Source organism: Podarcis pityusensis (assembly GCF_964106645.2).
Source record: "Podarcis pityusensis genome assembly, chromosome: Z".
NCBI classification, from domain to species: domain Eukaryota; kingdom Metazoa; phylum Chordata; class Lepidosauria; order Squamata; family Lacertidae; genus Podarcis; species Podarcis pityusensis.
In genome coordinates, this window is record NC_138044.1 from 14,846,572 (window position 1) to 14,867,037 (window position 20,466).

General features: G+C 47.0%; 1 protein-coding gene across 7 annotated transcripts in view; it reads left to right on the forward strand.

Annotated features, from left to right (window-relative positions):
- The window catches only part of TSC1 (TSC complex subunit 1), a 31,702-nt gene extending 13,831 nt beyond the window's left edge, over positions 1–17,871 (forward strand). For 5 of the 7 annotated variants that reach the window (XM_080990590.1, XM_080990591.1, XM_080990592.1 and 2 more), the window contains exons 9-22: positions 3,133–3,218; positions 4,195–4,315; positions 4,896–4,996; positions 6,418–6,490; positions 7,142–7,246; positions 8,197–8,794; positions 10,260–10,303; positions 11,670–11,836; positions 12,645–12,827; positions 12,949–13,059; positions 13,454–13,576; positions 14,437–14,624; positions 14,976–15,133; positions 15,683–17,871. In XM_080990590.1, the coding sequence (XP_080846716.1) occupies positions 3,133–3,218; positions 4,195–4,315; positions 4,896–4,996; positions 6,418–6,490; positions 7,142–7,246; positions 8,197–8,794; positions 10,260–10,303; positions 11,670–11,836; positions 12,645–12,827; positions 12,949–13,059; positions 13,454–13,576; positions 14,437–14,624; positions 14,976–15,133; positions 15,683–16,185 (2,561 nt within the window). In that variant the 3' untranslated portion in view covers positions 16,186–17,871. Of the gene's footprint in view, positions 1–3,132; positions 3,219–4,194; positions 4,316–4,895; positions 4,997–6,417; positions 6,491–7,141; positions 7,247–8,196; positions 8,795–10,259; positions 10,304–11,669; positions 11,837–12,644; positions 12,828–12,948; positions 13,060–13,453; positions 13,577–14,436; positions 14,625–14,975; positions 15,135–15,682 lie in introns of all 7 variants that reach the window. The other 2 variants (XM_080990595.1, XM_080990596.1) reach the window with 2 other exon arrangements.
- Positions 17,872–20,466: the final 2,595 nt, after the last annotated feature.

Consider the following 20,466-nt stretch of genomic DNA (forward strand, 5'->3'; position numbering starts at 1 on the left):
TGCCATTCTCTGGGGCTTTTTTTTTTTTTTGCCTTAACCATGGTTTCCTGTGACACATGCCCTGATGCTAACCAGACCCTGTCATAAACTGGTTTTGCTAACCTTATCTAAACTGGAACATGGCTAGTGTTGGTGTACATGGTAAGTGAACTCATGTATGAGGCAGCAAGTGGAGGGATGGAAGCAGACACCATGCCTGTGGTTGAATCCTGGTTTTTGCAAACCATGGTTTATTGCAAGCCAGAGTAATGGTTGCAGTGGGCAACCATAGCTTGCTCAAGACTGCTCTGGAATCTGTATCTATGTGTCTCATGTTCTGACCTGCCACTGTCTTCCCTGTGCCCCACTTGAGTTGCTTATACTGCTTTAAAGCAGGGGTCAGCTCTCTTTTGCTGAGCCCCTTTCAGAACTTCATGCTGTGCTGTAAATTTCCATTTCCAGCTGGTTCAAGAAAGCCCACCCCCATGTTCTCCATCCAATGAAAAAGGCTTCTGCCAATCAGAGTATATAGTACTAAATGAGATTGACCAAGAATCTGACTTGGTATAACACAGTTTCCTATATTCCTGGAAAGGGCTGTTGCTCGTTAATAGAACATCTGCTTTGCATGCAGAAGGTCCCAGGTTCAATCCCTGACATCTCCAGGTAGGGCTGGCAATGTCCATTTTTCGAAGACTTTGAGTGCTCCTGGTAGTCTGTGTAGACAATACTGAGCTAGATAAAACAATGAACTGTGTATGCAGTTCAGGGGATGTTTTATCCCATGTTGATGGCCTTTCAGCTGATTTCCTGGTGGCCCGCTGGAATGTGGAGATAACCAGGGCTATTGACTGTTTGGCTCCGAAGCGCCCTCTCTGATTGCATGGAGCCTGGACAGCTCTGTGGTTTTCCACGGATCTGAGGGCAATGAAACAATCGCTGAGACGGCTAGAGCGCCGGTGGTGGATAACTCATTCTGAAGCTGACCGGACATGGGTTAGAGCTCAATGTCGAGCCTACCAAGTGGCAATAGCGACGGCGAAGAAGACTTTCTTCACTGCCTCTATTGCATCTGCAGAAAACAGCAGCAGGAGACGCTTTCAGGTGGTTCGCAATTTAGCAAAACCACCTGCTACATCGGGGCCCAGTACGGGCCACATGATCTCCTGCAATGATTTTGCACGGTGTTTTTGCAGATAAAGTCACTCAGATTTGGGAAGAAGTAGACTCCACCGTGGGAGCAGGGCCGGGGTGGGAGAGTACTAGAATCCTGTCTAGTCAAGTTGCGTGGGATCAGTTCCAATCTGTTGCCTCCGAGGATGTGGACAGGCTGCTTGGATGCATGAAACCAACCACCTGTCTCCTTGATCCTTGCCCATCCTGGCTTATAAAAGCTAGCCGGGAAGGGCTGGGCGATGGGCTTTGCGGGGTGGTGAATTCTTCTCTCTGTGAGGGAGCCTTCTTAAAAAAACATCTTTAGAAGCGGCCAATATGGCCAACTATCGCCCAGTCTCAAATCTGCCATTCTTGGGCAAGGTGATTGAGCGAGTGGTTGCTGAACAACTCCAGGCACGCCTGGAAGAAGCGGACCATTTGGATCCCTTCCAGTCGGGATTCAGGCCTCATGGGACTGAAACTGCCTTGGTCGCACTGGTCGATGATCTCTGGTGGGCTAGGGACAAAGGTGAGAGCTGTTTCCTAGTTCTGCTGGATCTCGCAGCGGTTTTTGACATCATTGACCATAACATCCTTCTGGACCATCTAGAGGGCTGGGAGCTGGGGGCACTGTTATACAGTGGTTCTGCTCCTTCCTCCTGGGCTGTGTTCAGAAAGTGGTGGTGGGGGATGAGTGTTCAGACCCCTGGGCTCTCACTTGTGGGGTGCCCCGGGGTTCTGTCCTCTCACCCATGCTTTTCAACATCTACATGCAGCCGATGGGAGAGATCATCAGAGGGTTTGGGCTGGGTTTTCATCAGTATGCGGATGATACCCAGCTCTACCTCTCTTTTAAATCAGAACCAATGAAGGCAGTGAAGGTCCTTTCTGAGTGTCTGGAGGCGGTTGGAGGATGGATGGCGGCTAACAGATTGAAGTTGAATCCTGACAAGACAGAAGTACTGTTTTTGGGCGACAGGAGGTGGGCAGGTGTGGAGGACTCCCTGGTCCTGGATGGAGTAACTCTGCCCCTGAAGGACCAGGTGCGCAGCCTGGGAGTTATTCTCAACTCACAACTGTCCATGGAGGCGCAGGTCAATTCTGTGTCCAGGGCAGCTGTTTACCAGCTCCATCTGGTACGCAGGCTGAGACCCTACCTGCCCGCAGACTGTATGGCCAGAGTGGTGCATGCTCTAGTTATCTCTTGCTTGGACTACTGCAATGCGCTCTATGTGGGGCTTCCTTTGGAGGTGACCCGGAAACTACAACTAATCCAGAATGCAGCAGCTAGACTGGTGACTGGGAGCGGCTGCCGAGACCATATAACACCAGTCTTGAAAGACCTACACTGGCTCCCAGTACGTTTCCGAGCACAATTCAAAGTGTTGGTGCTGACCTTTAAAGCCCTAAATGGCCTTGGTCCAGTATACCTGAAGGAGTGTCTCCACCCCCATTGTTCTGCCCGGACACTGAGGTCCAGCGCCGAGGGCCTTCTGGCGGTTCCCTCACTGCGAGAAGCCAAGTTACAGGGAACCAGGCAGAGGGCCTTCTCGGTAGTGGCACCCGTCCTGCGGAACGCCCTCCCACCTGATGTCAAAGAGAACAACAACTACCAGACTTTTAGAAGACATCTGAAGGCAGCCCTGTTTAGGGAAGCTTTTAATGTTTAATAAAATATTGTATTTTAATATTTTGTTGGAAGCCACCCAGAGTGGCTGGGGAAACCCAGCCAGATGAGCAGGGTATAAATAGATAATGATGATGATGCAGCATCTTCCTATGTTCCTAATGCCTCATTTTTATAGCATTCCAAGTTTTTGTGTGTATATATGTGTGTGTGTGTATTTAGACACACACACACATAAAAACACACTCTACAAATTTTGGGAGGGGGAATCCTGCTGGATAGGAAATAATTTTTATACAGCTTTATTAATTTTGGGAGAAATAATTCCCTTTTACCCTTTATTTCTCCATCTTCTTTAATAACAAATACAGGAACACCAACTTCTCGGCTGTCGCGAATGCCAGGGCAGCTACCTCAGATCTCGAAGTATCAGTCCTCGTTTCTGGCAACTGAGCAGGTAACCCTGCTTGTGTTGTGACTGTTACATTTTTCTTTTACTGGTTACAGTTATGAATTGTTCTCCAGAAAGATCTCAGGAAAATGTATAATGAAAGATAACAGAACAAAATACATCAAATGAAAGAATGCATAAGCCATAAATACTGATCACTTGCAGTGGTAGAGCATTAAGCCAATTAAAATCTCAAATCTGTAAAGCCCTGGGAAAACAAGAGCATCCTCAAATTGTGTCTCAGTGTAAAAAGTGAGGAGGACAAACACTGCTCTAGAAGGGAGCTATGAGGAAGGGCCCCAGCTCAGTGTTGGAACACTGGCTTTGCCATGCAGAAGGTCCCAGGTTCAATCCCCGGCATCTCCAGATAGGGCTGAGAAAGACGTGTCTGATTCCCCTGAGAGTGTCACTGTCAGTCAGTCTTCATAGTACTGAGCTAGACTGCATGGTCTGACTTCAGTGTATGGCAGCTTCCTGTATTGGGAGTTCCAAAGCTTGGTTGCCACCATGGAGAAGGCCCTGTTATGCAACCTTGAATCACAAATCCTAGCAGCGTCAATGAGCAGACACACACACCAGTCAAAGTTAATGATTGAGTTGGTTGGCCTTGTAGAAGGTGCTTCTGCAGAGACTTGAGTCTATAGCAATGCAGGGCTTTATTTAATTTGATACCAAGACTGACTGACTAACAAAAAATTGATACCAATGCCTTAAATTGGGCCCAAAACCACACAGGCAGCCAGTGTCGGATTAAAATGCTCTTGCCTTGCTGGCCTAGTTGATGACATGCTCCCATCAGCCCCCCAGCCTTGTCAATGGGAGTTGGGAGCCCAAAGCATCTGGAGGGTACACCAGGTTGGTGAAGACTGGAACAGAGATGGAAGTTTAAAGTGGTGATGGCACTGAAAGTGGATGCAGGAGGTCTGATTTTCCCTCCTTTCTATTGGGTACACTGGGAAAAACCCTGCCACTCTTTTTCCAGGTGACCTTCTGGAGCCCTGCCGTTGCTTGTGGCATGACCACTCCCCCCCACTCCCCTGGAATTGTTTTGGAGACACCTTATACCACAGCCCAGACTCTCAACAGGACCTTTAACATACCAGGTAGGGCCAGCCATATTGGGGTTTTCTTTTCAGCACCCTGGCAGGTTTGTCAGCAACAAAAACTAGTTAAGTGCCAAACCATTGGCCTGTGACATTATTGCACAAGCCCCTGAAGCCTCTAAACTCTAAACTCTCATACATGGGGGCCCAAAGCAGCCCTTTTGGCCTCTCTGTTTGGCCCTTGGGCCTTTTCCTAGGTGTGCCCCAGCAGCCTTGCTTTGTGCCCTCTTTGAGTACTTTTGGTTGGCCAGAATATACCCTTGGTTGCCTAACTGGAGGACGGATAGAGGTGAGTGTGTTTGGTGGGAAGAGAGATATATGTGGGTGTATAGAAACCTCTTAAATTCTGTATGGCTGGTACATAACCTGTGGTACAAAGGTAAAGAGTTAACTTTGCTCTACCTACTTTTGGCCTCTGGCCCTGCCCACCACTGGGACACGACACCTGGAATGTTTGCCCATGAGGGAGCATAGTCCTTGGGAAGCTGAAAAGTGCTCTCCCCAACCCTTGCTTTAAAAAAAGGGTCATGCATTAACATTTGTAAGGGAATATTTTTTTTCCTGTATTTCTTTTAAACAGCCGAGAAAGGTGCCCGCCCAGAAACTGCCATCTCCCCACCTCCCTCATGCAGTTCAGAAGAAGTTGCTCATGTTTCAGTTTCCACTGCACCTCCCAAAAAGGTACCGTCAAAATTGATAACGCTTGGCAAAATGGGGATTCCACTTTTGAACATGGCCTATGAGCAGATTTAAAAAGTAATTGATTATGGCTGTCTTTTTATGAGACTTTCAAGGTGATTCTGATTCCCAGTTCATCAGAAGCAACCATAACATGACTTTCCCCACCCTACATTATGGTGCTGAAATGAATAAAGCTTTAAGGACTAACCATGGAGTGGACTTTTGGATGAAAGGACTTTGCGTACATTGCTGGTTCTGAAAACTAATTCCACTACTCAAGAGGCATCCTCTTGTTTAATTTTAAACCGTATGTTCCTTGCACCTGGTTTTGTTTCATAGAACTTAGAAATCTAGTTGTTAAAAAAGGGGGGGGGGACACTACTAGCTCTGACCAGTCTGAAGTCTGCATAGCCCTGTCCAAAGAACTCTACTTTAGGTAGGAGGCTACTTGCTGTATCTTTGCAAGACTTACAGGCATTCCCCGCCTCCCCACATGTTCTACTAACGTGTGCCCTTGCATATGCATGGCACCAGGAAATTAATAAATAGAATCATACCAGGAAATGGGAGAGAGCTGGAGAGTCCCTCCCTGGAGCCAAAAAAGGAGATACAGTGAGGGTGGAGGAAGAGACTGGAGGCCCAGTGGTGCTTTGTTTAGGCTGATCAGCCTCCCCACCTAACAGCTGACACACGGGGTAGACAGCAGCAGTCACTACCGCTTTCCCACACAGCCTCCAGCCTCCAGCCAGCCTTAGAGCTTCAGCTCTAGATATTTTGGTCTGGATTGGAGAAAGAGCAGGAAAGAGAGGGGAAAGCAGGGGAAAGTAGGTATTTCGAGGCTTTTTAGAGGGTGAACCCCACTTTACACAATTTTGCTTGTGCGCACCAGGGCCCAGAATGTAAACCCATAAGTGGGTGGACGCCTGTATTAACAGCCCATCTTTTCTTCAAGAAGCTCATGGTAATGTACATGGTTCTTCCCCACAACAACACTGTGAGGTGGTTATACTCAGAGGCGGTGATGGGCCTGTGATCACCCAGTGGGCTTCATGGCTGAGTAGGGATTCGAACACTGGTCTCCCGGGTCTTAGTTGGGCACTCTACACCATACTTGCTGCTGAGTCTCCTTCTTTCCCATCAGTCTTGGCTTGTGGGGGGCAGTCATTTTGTCAGTTCATTCCTATGCAGGGGCTGAATTACCTGCCTTTGGAGGAGGCACACCCGGAGCAGTGACTTGGGTATATGAGGGAAGCTCCTCCAGAAAACATGTATTATATTTTCCCTTGCGCACACTCTTGGTGGTCCTGGTTTTAATTGGGGTGTGTGTGTTGGGGGTGTTCCTTTTCTGTTTGGTTTTGGGGAACATGTGAAGCATTGTGATGGAGATGTGTCTGTTGCTTGGAATTCTTGCTCTCTTCTAGGAGGGCAGAACCAATCCCGCAAGGTCTTCGTTGTCCCGACAGCCAAACATCACCCAAAGTTCTCAAGCTGTTGGTAAGCTTCACCTGAATTCCTGCCTCCTAAATCAGAGGTCACCAACCTAAGGCCCGGGGGCCAGATGCGGCCCAATCGCCTTCTCAATCCAGCCCCCGGACTGTCCGGGAATCAGCGTGATTTTACATGAGTAGAATGTTTCCTTTTATTTAAAATGCATCTCTGGGTTATTTGTGGGGCCTGCCTGGTGTTTTTACATGAATAGAATGTGTGCTTTTATTTAAAATGCATCTCTGGGTTATTTGTGGGGCATAGGAATTCGTTCATCCCCTCCCCCCCCCAAATATATAGTCCGGCCCACCACATGGTCTGAGGGACAGTGGACTGGCCCATGGCTGAAAAAGGTTGCTGACCCCTGTCCTAAATCTTTATCCTCTATCATCTCTTACAAATTGGGAGTGTCATTTGCACATCATGTCTCTGCTAGTTCATTAGATGGCAGTCTAAGTGTGGAAGTTCTTCCAGAGTGTGTGTGGGTACAGCCATATTTTGTGATAGTTTGGAGAAGAGGCCTTTTGGTGTGGTTTGAACTTGCATTGCAACAATGTTTGCCATAGCAAACAAGTTAAAATATTTTGTTTTCTCTCTCTCTCTCTCTCTCTCTCTCTCTCTCTCTCTCCCCCTCTCCCCCTCTCCCCCCTCCCATAAAAGATTCTCACAACAGTAAAAGTTTGGTAACTTTAAGTGACCTTCCTGGCATCTTGGGTGACCTGGAGGCCTCTTCTCAAGACAGCGGTGAGAAGGACCGAGAGGAAGGTAATGGGGTAGGGGGCGTCGGGAAGTTCAAGAACATCATGGCCAAGAGGGTAGACTCTGTGCTCATGAGTCTGCTTGTTGGGATCTCACCTTGTGTGGCTCCAGATGGAATTGTATGCCTCTGTCCAGCTTTGGGTAGGAGCCGAATGAAAACAGTCTTTTTATAGACTAGCAGTTTAGGCATGGGCAGGGCAGTATGTGTGTGCACGTGTCATGGTTTCCCTGGGGAATGCAGAACTTAATGTTAGGCACCAGCTTCAGCTGCTTGAAGAAATCTCTCTTTTGAAAACACGTAGTAGAGCATCTGCTTTGCATGCAGAAGGTCCCTGCTTCAATCCACCAACGTCTCCAGGTAGGGCTTCGGAAAGGTTCGCTGTCTGAAACCCTGGAAAGCCTGCTGCTGCTGCTGCTCAGTTTGGACAATACTGAACTAGATGAGCCAGTGGGCAGACTTGGTTTAAAGCAGCTTCTGCTGTCAAGTTTCTATCTGTCATGGCTGCAAAGAGACTGTTGAAAGTATGTAGGGCAATGCCTGCTGAAATCTCAGAAAGCTATTGGGCTGTCTGAACAGGACTGCCAAGGGGCTAGAGCTTCACTGCCTCATGCCTAGCAAACCCAAAATAAATTCTGCAAAATACCAAATGTGGCATTTTGTCCTGAAAAAACTTTTTTTAAAAAAAGAAATACTGGAATAACGTACATAGTTACAGAATCCCAAGTGTTTTCTTTATTTGGAGTATGTATTGTCTTGGCATAGAATCTGCCCTGGCAGGTCTCAGACCCTAATAACAAAGTTATTCCTCAAGGAGTGATAACACCAGAAGGTTAAATTATTTTCAGTGCTCCACCTTTTGCAACAGCAGCTAAGGCGGGTGGATTTCCTGCCACTGATGAGCAAATATAGGGCAGCATGTCTGATCCATCCACACTTTGCTTTTCTCTGTCCTTAGATGCCATATCAAGAGAGATCTCAGAGATCACCACAGCAGACGCGGAACCTGTGGTGCCTCGGGGAGGTTTTGACTCCCCTTTCTACCGCCTGAATGAGGGTCTCCCCAGCTCGAAGAAATCCCAGCTGGCTGCCTCAAGTTCACAGGGGCATAACCTGGACTCCAAGCCCCTGGCGTTGTCACCCCTTGCAGCATCGACACCAGGTGTGGCCCAATCTGGGCTCAAAAGGTCACTGGATATGCCTAAGCAAACCTTCACGCCTATTGACCTACCCGGCCGATACTCCGAGAATCATCCTTCTGGTCACCAGCAAAGCCAGGTGTCTCTGGAGTCAAACATTGTTGCCCCTAGCCCTTGCAAGATTCCTGCACGCAAGTGGATGGGGTTTGGGGATGAGCAGCCCCCTGATTACGAGCACCTCTTCGAAGTGGCTTTGCCAAAGACTGCCTACCATTTTGTAAGCAAGAAGACGGAAGAGCTTCTCAGGAATGTCAACGCAGGTCACGACAAAGTGAACTCTTCCTCCCCATCCCCCTTGGAAATGCTGGATCAGCTCATACAGCATGGAGCAGATGCCCACAGCAAACGGCTTGACCAGTAAGTGACGGCAGAGCTTGTATTCTTAAGGCTGGAGCTAGTGTGGTGACAAGAACAGGACTGAACCACCATTTCAAGTTACTCGTCTGTTCCCTGTAATGCTGAGGCCTTGGGGCCAAATGCAACTCTCCAGGGCACTCTGGTTCTCTCCCCACCCCCGAATGCTCCCTGGGCCACTGCCCTCCTTGAGTGTTTTTGCATGACCAGAATGTAGATGGTTCCTCTTGATTGTCTGAACAGAGGGTAGAGTATTATGTAGAAACTAGCCTACTGTATAACACTAACACACACACACACACTCACACTACTTTTCTACAGCAGGCTAGTTTCTACATAAAACAATCTCTATCCTCTAGTTACCTTTTTTCAGGAAAAAAGAAATGCTAAGCAACTTACAAAAGAACAAACAAACAAAACCCTGAAATATGCAAGTAACATATAAAAAAAATATCCAAATGAACTTCACTAAAATATGAGCAAAAAGCTAAGATCCCAAGGCCTATTTGAATAAGAATGTTTTTGCCTTGTCACCTAAAATAAAATAGTGCTATGGTGCTAGGCATACTTCCCAGGGTGTGACTTTTCCATAAATGGGGAGCCACCACTGAGGTTCATTTGTTGCCCTACCCAGTTTTGCCTCTGGCCCCACCATTGGCATGTGGCTCTTGGAAAAATGGGATGGGGCTGTGGAAAGCTTGGAAATAGCTGTGTGACCTTCCTCTCGTCCTCTGGTCTCCTTCAGCACAGCTCCCCCCCCCCCTTGCCAAACAATTCAAAATCTTAATCACATTATGTAGAGCTTGGCAAAACAGTTCATATAGCCTGCATGCTACACTTTAAGAACTTGCTCTGTTTTTTTGGCCTTTTTTTTAAAAAAAATTATGGCTTGCTAATTGCTACATTTCCCACGAAAGGTAAAGGGACCGCTGACATTTAAGTCCAGTTGTGACCGACTCTGGGGTTGTGGCGCTCATCTCGCTTTACAGGCCAAGGGAGCCGGCGTTGGTCCGCTCCGCAGACAGTTTTTCCGGGTCATGTGGCCAGCATGACTAAGCCGCTTCTGGCGCAATGGAATACCGACACCAGAGCAGCGCACGGAAACGCCGTTTACCTTCCCGCCAGAGCGGTACCTATTAATAATCTACTTGCACTTGACGTCCTTTTGAACTGCTGGGTTGGCAGGAGCTGGAACAGAGAAACGGGAGCTCACCCCATTGCGGGGATTTGAACTGCCAACCTTCTAATCGGCAAGCCCCTGGGCTCAGTGGTTTAGACCACGGCGCCACCTGCGTCCCAAATTTACCACTACATTGGTGTAATTGGTCACTCACGTAGTCCTGTACCTTAGGACAGTGAGAGCAGTAGGGTGATGCTTGAAACCACCTGGGGTTTGTTGTTGCTTTAAAAAAAAACAAACATTTTTTACTGCAATCCAGAAAACCCACCATTCTTATTTGTTCCTCAGATTACCTTTGTTAAGCAAATCAGCTGACTGGACTCACTTTGGAGGTAAGAGGTTGTTGTTTTTTTGAGGCATGTATTTTAATCCATGTGTTGGAGCAAAACTTTGCTCAGCTTTTGTATCAAGCTGCTGTGCATCTTTCCTCACTGCACTGGCATCTTGCATTTGATGGTGCTCGATAGCTTCCAAGAGTGTAAATGGTGTATTCTCTATTCACTGGCATCTGGTAATCCATTGCAGTTTGTTCATAGACTTCGTGAACCTGAGTGCAGTGGCATTTAATCTAGATGTTAACCAGAACATGGGAAAACTGGCCAGATCACACTTTTCCAAAACAGGGCTGCAGAGCACACACCAACCTGGTTGAAGGTGTTTTATGTTATGGGCAATGCTTGGACATCCATCTCTAAGGCTGGATTGGACAGTCATCTCCCCTATGAAGAAACGTGGCAGCATTTGGGACAGTTTAGCTTAGAGAAAAGGCGAGTAAGAGGCAACATGATAGAAGTTATACATAGCATAGAGAAAGTGGATAGAGAGTAGTTTTTCTATAACTTGTGGACATCCATTGAAGCTGAATGTCAGCAGATGCAAAACAAATAGTTTTCCTTCACACAGCACATATGGAACTCACTTCCACAAGAGGCAGTGATGGTCATCAACGTAAAGGACTTTAAAAGAGAATTAGACCAATTCATCAAGGATAAGACTATTGATGGCAGTTAGCTTTTATGGCTATGCTCTGCCCCCACAGTTAGAAGCATCAATGTTTCTGAATAAGAGGAGGAGTTTGGACTTGATACCCTGCCTTTCATTCCCCTTAAGGAGTCTCAAAGCGGCTAACATTCTCCTTTCCCTTCCTCCCCCACAACAAACACTCTGTGAGGTAAGTGAGGCTGAGAGACTTCAAAGAAGTGTGACTGGCCCAAGGTCACCCAGCAGCTGCATGTGAAGGAGCAGGGAAGCGAACCCGGTTCACCAGATTACGAGTCCACTGCTCTTAACCACCACACCACACTGGCTCCTGGAAACCACAGGAGGAGAGAGTGCTATTGCACTCAAATTCTGCTTGCAGGTTTCATACAGGTGTCTAGCTGGCTACTGTGAGTACAGAATACTGGCCCAGATGGGCCGTTGGCCTGATCCAACAGGCTTTTCTTACGTTCTTATTCCTGAGCTGCAGACCTAATCCTTTAGGAGGAGGAACTTTAGTTTAAGGGTGCTGGGAATTGTAGCTCTGCCCTGGGGTAAACTGCAGTTCCCAGGATTCTTCAGGGGAAGCCCATGTGCCTTACGTATATTGTGTGTATGCAGCCTTAGTTGTGTGTCCTGTTTGCAAGGTGTCTTAGGCCTGCTGAATGAATGGTGCCAGCATCTTTGCGTTCCATCGTCTTCTTTCTGCCTTCCCCTCAGGTGCTCCTCCACCAGATGATTTCAGTGTTCTCAGAATCCAGCTCCTCTTGCTGCACAACGAACTGTTGTATGAGCGCTTCAAGAGGCAGCAGCACGCGCTGCGAAACCGGCGGCTCCTGCGCAAAGTGATAAAGGTGACGGCTCTGGAGGAACACAATGCTGCCATGGTGAGTCAAGGTTTCTATAGGGAGCCCCTTCACTGCAGGCAGTTTTCCACCTGCTGTGTTACTACTGGGGAAGGGGGATGGAAGGCAACTTTGGGTCTGGGAGTGAAGTGCAGGATTCCAAGACTTTCTTATGTGGCCCCCATAATTCTCACACATTGCCCCATACAGTGGTACCTCGGGTTACATACGCTTCAGGTTACATACACTTCAGGTTACATACGTTTCAGGTTACATACACTTCAGGTTACAGACTCCGCTAACCCAGAAATAGTACCTCGGGTTAAGAACTTTGCTTCAGGATGAGAACAGAAATTGCATGGTGGCAGTGGGAGCCCTCATTAGCTAAAGTGGTGCTTCAGGTTAAGAACAGTTTCAGGTTAAGTACAGATCTCTGGAATGAATTAAGTACTTAACCTGAGGTACCACTGTATTTCCAGGCCGTGCCTTTCACCAACTCTGCTTTGTGGCTTCCTTGAGTGTTTCTGCATGGCTGGAGACTGTGCTTAAAACATTTAACCTCTACCCAGATATTTAGAAAATTGGTGTAAATTTTAATCTGTTTCGAGTTTTGAGTTATTTTAACTTTTGAAAAGTCTTAAATTATTAATTCTATTCTTTGATTTTGTTGTTTCATCTTCTTTTTTACAAACTGCTTTGAGGCTTTTAAACAATGTATAGATTCTATGAAATAAAATACAGACCTACTGACATGCAGCAGGCATGGTATAAACAGATTTACACTTTGCGTTTGACAAAACTTGCCCTTATTTGAAGTGGGCCCTTTTGACTGGTCTCTGCTTCCTGGCAGAAAGACCAACTGAGGCTCCAGGAGAAGGACATCCAAGTCCTGAAGCTCAGCCTGAAGATGGAGCAGGCCAAGTTCTACAAGTTCCAGGAGGAACACAACATGCTCATGGCTCGGCTCCACAGCCAGATCCGCCAGTTGCAGCAGGAACGGGAAGAGTATTACAATCACAGCCAGGAACTGAAGGTATAAGAAGTGACTCTCTGAGTTGGAGGTTGGGGGCCGGCAAGGGCAGAGGGAGGTGTCTCCCAAGGATATGGTGCCACTAACCAGCTTCACTAATATTGTTTGGTTTTGTTTTTACAAGATCAGACTGGAAGACTGCCACAAAATCATCGCAGGCCTGCGGCTGGAGTTGAACACGGCCAGCAGCAAGATGTGTCACACGGAATTGTTGCTGAGCCAGGTTTCTCAGAAGGTAAGAGCTAAATTTTCCTGTGGGGTTCTCACTTCCCCTATTTTGTGTGCATAGGTATGTGTCCTTGGTTTCAATAAGACTTCTTCCAGCTGCATCCCAGTATTGTGGACCCTGCTCTGTGTTTGTTTGTTTGTTTGTTTGTTTGTGTGTGTGGTTGGGGCTGGTGGGAGTTGGAGTCCAGTAACGTGTGGGAGGGGGGGTCTATTGGTTTGTTTTTATTTTAGTATGCATTTTGTGTTGTGAACAGCCCTGTGATCTTTGAATGAAGGGTGTTATATAAATTTAATACAAAATAAACATGAAGGGCAGCAGGTTCCCCATCTTATGGTATAAGCAGTACTTTTTTAAAAAGATAATAATTGTGTAGTCTCTAACTAAAACTTTCTCTCTTAAGCTTTCTAACAGTGAGTCGGCCCAACAGCAGATGGAGATGTTGAACAGGCAACTCCTAGTCTTTGGGGAGATGAAAGAGTTGTGTTTGAAACAGCTTCAGCACAAGCAGGCTGGCACAACTAAGGTATGCCTCAGGAGAGATGTGTGCCAGCAGTGTTGCTCTGTGGCTCACATTGGGCAAACACAACAGGCTGGCCCTGCAGATGTTGCTGGACTCCAGCATTCATGAATCCCAGCCAGTGTGGCCTTATGGTCAGGGGTGCTAAAACAAAAACAGGGGAGTTAACCAGTGCCATAGCTACCAATGGCGGGGGGGGGGGGGCACTAGCCAGGTTTTCTACCCCAGGTGAAGCCTCCAGAGGGGTGCCATTGACATTTTAAGCCTGTGTGTGTGTGTACACACAAATGCACGTGTGGGGTGTTGGTGCCAAACTGGGTCTTTGAAATAAAGCCTAGTTTTGCAAATGAGCATGCATCAGATCAATAAATTGGGTGCTTCAGATGTTGTTGGACCCCTCTTAGCCCCACCGATCAGGGATGATGGCAGCTACAGACAGGCCTGCAGCTGGGAGGACCATAGGTTAGCCACTGCTGCACTACTTTGAACCCTGCATACTTTGAAAAAAGCATGTACTTAAAGAAGTACAGTAGTAATATTTATTTCCAATAAGAAAATGATGGCAGGCATTTCAATTTTCATCAAATTATCTGTGGCTGGGGAGATTAAAAAAATACTTGCCAATATTTCAGCACCTGAGAATTTCACACCTCTAGGAAGAATGATAGGGTTGAATTGAACCCCAGGCATCCTTTGCCAGCGCCTACGACGAGTTAGTGGTTTCGCTAAACCCAGATCCAAGGTCAAAAGCAGCAATTCCTTAATTAGTTCTGTCATAATTCTGCCTGGCCTCTCTTGTTCCCTCTCAGTCTTCTCTTCTCCTGTCTACAATCATTTAGCTTTATTTAACCCCCTCCATCTTCCAGGAAGTGGAATGCCTGCAGATGGCCTTTCAGAAAGAACTGGAGAAAGCACATTATTGCATTCAGCAGCAGAGCCAGGAGCTGGAGGCGTCTCAGAAGCGAGTAGGCGAACTGGAATATCAGCTAGCAAAGAGGGACCACCTCTTGTTGGAGCAGAAGAAATACTTGGAAGATGTTAAAATCCAAGCCAGGTAAACCCCCCCCCCCGCCCTTCAGCTCATTTTACCAAGCAAGGGAGTACAGAGGCCTCCCCCAAATCCCAATTTCACTCCTGTCAACCTCCAGGAATGTTAGGTCTTTGAGGCAAGCAAAGGTCTCCTAACAACTCACAGCATCCTGCACAAACTCCAGCTCCCAGGATTCTGTGGGGAAAGCTGTGGCTCTTTAAAGTAGTATTATAGTACTGTAAATGTATGGGATGAATGTGACCATAGCCTGGAGGGGAATACCTCTTTTTCCCCCTTGAAAGAGAAATGCTTTTGTACACAGAGGGGAAATGTAATGACATAAAATCCAGACACAGGTTTCTTTCCTTTTTTCAGTTTCCAACTCCAAGCAGCTGAGGGCTGGTACAAAATGCAGAAAAATATTACGCAGCTGTTTGAGGTAGAGATACTGAGTCTGCATGGCCAAGTGCAGAATGAACGGCTGTTGAACAACCGTGAAGAAAACAAGGTGGAACAAGCTGAATCCAATGAAAGGTAAAGGGGCCAAGTGCAGCTGTGAGTCTTGCTGGCTGCTCATAATAAACAATTTATGTCTGAGGCTTTCAGAGCTTAGGGGTTGCAGCCAACATTTGTCATATTCAGAGTAGACCCATTGAAATTAATGGGTTTGACACATGGTCTATTCTTCATTGCATTTATAACCCCACCGCACCCCTTTCCTGCAAGGAGCTCAATGTGGCTTATATAGTTCTCCCATCACAACACCTCTGTGAGGTAAGTTAGGCTGAGAGACTGCCCCAAGGTCTCCCAGTGAGCTTCATGGCTGAGGGGGGTGGTATTAGAATGTTGTTTTCCCAGCTCCTAGTCTGACACTCTAACCACTATACCACACTGGCTAAGTTTCACTAACTGAGAACAGGATGCTGGACTAGATGGGGGCCAGTGGTCTGATCCAGCAGGCTGTTCTTATGTAGGGGGAGTGAAATCTTTGGGTAGGTGGGGCAGTTTCCAGCCATGTGCTGCTGCTTCTGAAGGCAAACCTTTGGTCACTTGGGCTGACTTGTCTCTCTCCTCTCCCCCCGGCCCCCACAACAGGCTGCCTGGAGCAAATGAAAGCAGTGCCGACCCTACTATGGGACACAGTGAGGAACCGCTGGAATGTAGCAGTGAGACTGAACCTCCCAGCACCCGGGGCAGCAGCAGCGAGGTGTCCACCCCTGAGAAGCCCAGCCAGCGCACTGGGCAGCTCAACAACCGCAGGGAGTCGTCTGCATTGCTGGAGCCCTCCTCTGGCAGTGTCCCCCCCACAGTGGGCTCCTTCCCAAGCTCTGAGAGTTTCCTAGGGATGAAGGCCCAAGAGCTGTTCCACAACAAGAGCAAGGGTCACTGCAATGAGGATGGGGTGGCCGTTGGCAACGTTTGTGAAACTTTGAAGACCTGCAAAGATCCCAGCCTGGAGGTCACGGAGGCAGCCCAGGCACCCTCCCCTAGCCCCGAGGAACTGCCTCCCTCCCCCAGAACCCAGGACGCCAATGTTGGACAGCTTCATATCATGGATTACAATGAATCTCATGGCCATAGCTAGAAATGAGGAAAGGAAAATCAAAATCAGTATTAACATTTTCATATTTTTGGCATAGAACAGGGAGGTGTGGCTGCCCAATTTAACTAAAAGCTTTTGGGTTTTGTCAGTCCAGCACCCTACCAGCTTACACAGGCGGCAATTCTTTTGTTGGACTTGTTTGCCCCAAGTGGGTTTATGGGATGGCGGAGTTTCTGGGTCTAGAAGTGTAGGTGATCAGTCAAGGCCTTCCCTGAAACACTTCTGTCCCTCTTGAAGCCACTGTGTAGTACACACTTTGATGCAGCAGCAGCTAGGATTTCTCCAAACTTTTTGTCAACCATCCACTTTTTTCTTGCCCTACCTCCCTGCTGAGAGGTTGGTTTAAATGAACTTGTGTGCAATATGGAGCAGAGCCTCCCCGAAGGAATACTTGGGGTGTGCTCATCTGGAGAACTAAGCATCTGTTGTCTCCCCTCCTGCAAGCAACTCAGGGTTACTCTTATTGAGAAACCCCTGGATTTGTTTTTCTCAAAGTGTTATAATATGATGGCAACTCAGTCTTTTCCCCATCTTCAGCCTTCCCCCTCCCCATTCCCCCCCCCACCAACTTTTTGCATTTTGTGCATAGACTGGACTCTAACCGTGAAATGAGATAGAGTCCCCCTCCAGCATTGAAAACCATACCCTCTTCCTCTCATCTCCCCTCCCCACAAATTTGCTTTTGTTGCTGGATGAGATGGTACTGAGCTGACCTCCAGTTGTGTGGGTGTTTATTTTTCCACCCTGAGTGGAAAAGAAAGCTGAGGCTTTTCTGTTGGAAACCTGTCCTGTGGAGATTTCTGGTTAGTACAGTGGATGCTGAACTTCCTCAGCAAAGCAAATGCCTCACCTAAGCTGAGACAAATTTTTCTTTGTGTTTGCTGCTGTGTCTTATGAGAAAAGAGTGAGCTGATTTTTTTCTCTTCCACTCCTTCCTAAGGAGTGGTAGTCCTGTTTCTCATTGTCTGCCCAGATGCCACCCTGGTCCCCCCCCCCCCCGTTGGCCTATTCACATTTCTATGATTTAAAAGCAGTGGGATTGGCTATATTGTGTCCTCCCCCGTTGCAAACTGTCCCCTTGTGGTTCATTTGCAAAGTGGGCTTTATTTTCAACAGCAAAAGTACCTCTTCAGTTGAGAGAGCCTTCTCTCTTTTAAAGAGACAGCAAGACCTTTCACTAAAAGGGCACATGATCACCTGCCAGAATCTCCCAGTATGTTCTCTCCCCACTGCACCATGGACCACAGAAATTATGGAGCATTCAGTAAATCTCTTGAATCATGAATGCAGCACATGAAAAGGCAAGGGGATGCAGGAAGATCCCGGTGGTAAAGCTGGAAATTATTTTGTTCCCTTAACAAACAAAAAAAAGCCTGGCTGCTTTTAGTTAACGGTTTGTCAGAGAGCGATTTCTCTATTTAGAGTTAACATTGATTCCTGCCTTGCTCTTTGTATAAGTAAATATTTTACATTTATAAAATGTAAAATGCCGTAAATATGAAATTGTAAGTAAGAAATGGTGCAATTCAAGATAAAGGAGTAAATTAAAGAGAGAAAAAAACCCAAATGGATGAAAATTTGCTGTCCTTGCTAGGATGTTGTAATATGTCACAGTAGTTCTTTGTGTTTTACTGTGAACAAAAATAAAAAGAATTCTTTTGTACTATATTAGACTGAATGGTTTTTGCAAGTAAAATCATAAAAGGATCCTGTTGGAGGACCTGTACTGGCTAACTAATGTTAAAAGGAGTGTGCAGAAACAAAACTGGATTGGTGATTATAAGAATAGCCAACTCCTTTTGTTTGAGAGAGTGGGCACTTTACTGAACAGCTGGATTGATTTTCTAACCATAGCAAGGCAGGGTTAAGAAAAGTGTAACCCTCCCAGAGATTGAGTGACAACTCACATCATTCTGGAGATTCCCACAATGTGAGAAGTGAAGCTACAGGGAATCAGGAAGAAGGCCTTCTCAGTAGTGGTGCCAACCCTGTTGAATGCCCTGCCATCAGATGTCAAGGAGATGTGCTTTTTAAGGCTTAATGTTTTACTATGTTTTTATATATGCTGGAAGCTGCCTAGAGTAGCTGGGGCAACCCAGTCAGATGGGCAGGGTACAAATAATAAATCTTCATCATCCTTGACCAGACTAGCTGGAACCAGTGGCTCTTCAGATGTTGATGGGACTCCCCAGTTCCCCGTCTCCTAAAGTAAGGATTTTCGCATTCCACAGGGCATGTGGTTTTGAGCATGGAGGTGTAACAATGCTTCCTCACAGTGTGTGACTTTTGGTGGGATTCATTAGACCAAGATCTGATTACTCTAGTTAATAGTTAATGGCAGCTTAATGGAACCTTTCTTCTTCCCAGTATTCCTTGCTTCTGAGTTTCCCAGAGGCATCTGCCAACTTTTGGAGAATACTGGACTAGACTTAACTCTGTTTAGTGTGTGTAGTATGCCTGGGGTATAGAATCTTAAATGTGACCCTCCAGGCCTCTGTATATGGCCCTTTGAATGTTTTCCAGGTTATACATTCTTTCTGGCCCTGCTTTGCACCTTGGGGGGGGGTATTGTTGTCAAGCATTGTCAAGAGTTTTCAAAGACAGGTTAAAAACTCTTGACAATGCTGCTTGCTTGTCTGGATGAAGGATAGATTTGTGTAGAACTAGCCTGTGCAGAGGAATGATTTACATTAGTTGTTCTGCCCACTTTCAACTGTGGCCCGGCCCACCATAGTATGTGGCCCTTGGTGAAAAAGGTTACCACCACCCTACTCTTGGTGCAAACCTGCTCTCTCTCTCCTCCCCTTTTATCAAAAGCCCTCAAGGCATCTCAAGTGGCCTGCCTAGCAAGATGATTCCCCTGTCCAGGGGTCCTTCTAGAAGCTCTGTGGCTTCTGTAGCTTTAGTTGCTTCCATTTTGAATGAAGCTGTGCCTGCCTTGGAACTCTGTGAAGCAACGTCTCAAACGAATCCCAACTTTTATGTAACTGTCTAGTAGGTATCATCTATTAATAGTCAAGTATGGATCCAATAAACACCAACCCAGAGATGTAAGTTGTGTGTTGGGCAGTCGGGGCAAAAGGCAGCTGGCCAGCAGTTCTTTTGGGTATGGGTTTGCGTATAAAATCTGGATTTTGTAAACCGCTAAGGAATTCGTACCTGGGAAGGGGGTTGCTGTTAAGAGATTCTGCAGGTGGCTTCTAGTGAAAAACACAGAAAGCTCTGCTGGGTCAGGCCAATGGCCCATCCAGCCCCCGAATCCTGTTCTCACAATGGGCAACCAGACAAGATTCAAGCACAAGAGCACTCTTCCCCTCCTGTGGTTTCCAGAATCCAGGTTAATCCTCCTTCACCCTACCTCTCAGCAATTACGGGTTTTTAACTCAAGAACCTGTGTGTGTGTGTGTGTGTGTGTGCACGCGCGCCTGTGTAACTATTTACATGTAGCAAAGTGCAAATTTCCTATTTTTCACTCATGTATGCTGGCTACAAAGTCTCTTGTCAAGATTAGCCTTACCTTAATGGGGGATTTAAAATAAATACAGGCAATAAGGGGTGTTATAGGAAGGGTAGGACCTCTGGGAGGGGACACATTGTGCTTCTTCTGCAGTAATTTGTCCACCTTGGTTCCCATCCTGCACTCAGCTCTCATCTGTTGCTCCTTGAAGCTGTCAGCATGTGACAGCAGACACACCCTGGGAAATGGCTTTGACTGCCTGGATAAACCAGGTAAGAGTAGCTGATGGGTCTCAAACCCTCAGTAGGTTAAGGACTTCCCTGCATGAGAAGACAGGCTCCAGCATATTGAGCGGACGAGATAAATAGTGGGTCCAATGATCAAGAGGGGGGTTTCTGCATGTGTTGTAGAGGAAAGTGAGGGGCAGGTGAGGCTTGTCAACATGGGAAGGTAGCCCATCTAGGAGAAGGAAAACTGGTCCTAAACCTTTGCTGCCTTGCATGATGTCTTCAGAAGCAGAAAAGGCTACACATATCTGGAGAAGACGGTTGGATGGCCTGGCAACTCCTGCAGCCAAGCTGATGCAAAACGTATTGCTCTGTTTTCCTTTGGACCACACCAGTGAGGCCGAGGGGGGCGGTTCCTGTCATCTGGGCAGCCCAGGACCACCTTACATACTGTGTCCTGGGGAGGTCACCGGTGCTGCTTACGCAGTGGTTTGACGTCATCCCTGGAGGCATAATCCATTCTTTTGAGACAGATGGATGCCAATCCAATAGGCTATAAATGGTTAATGCACAACATTC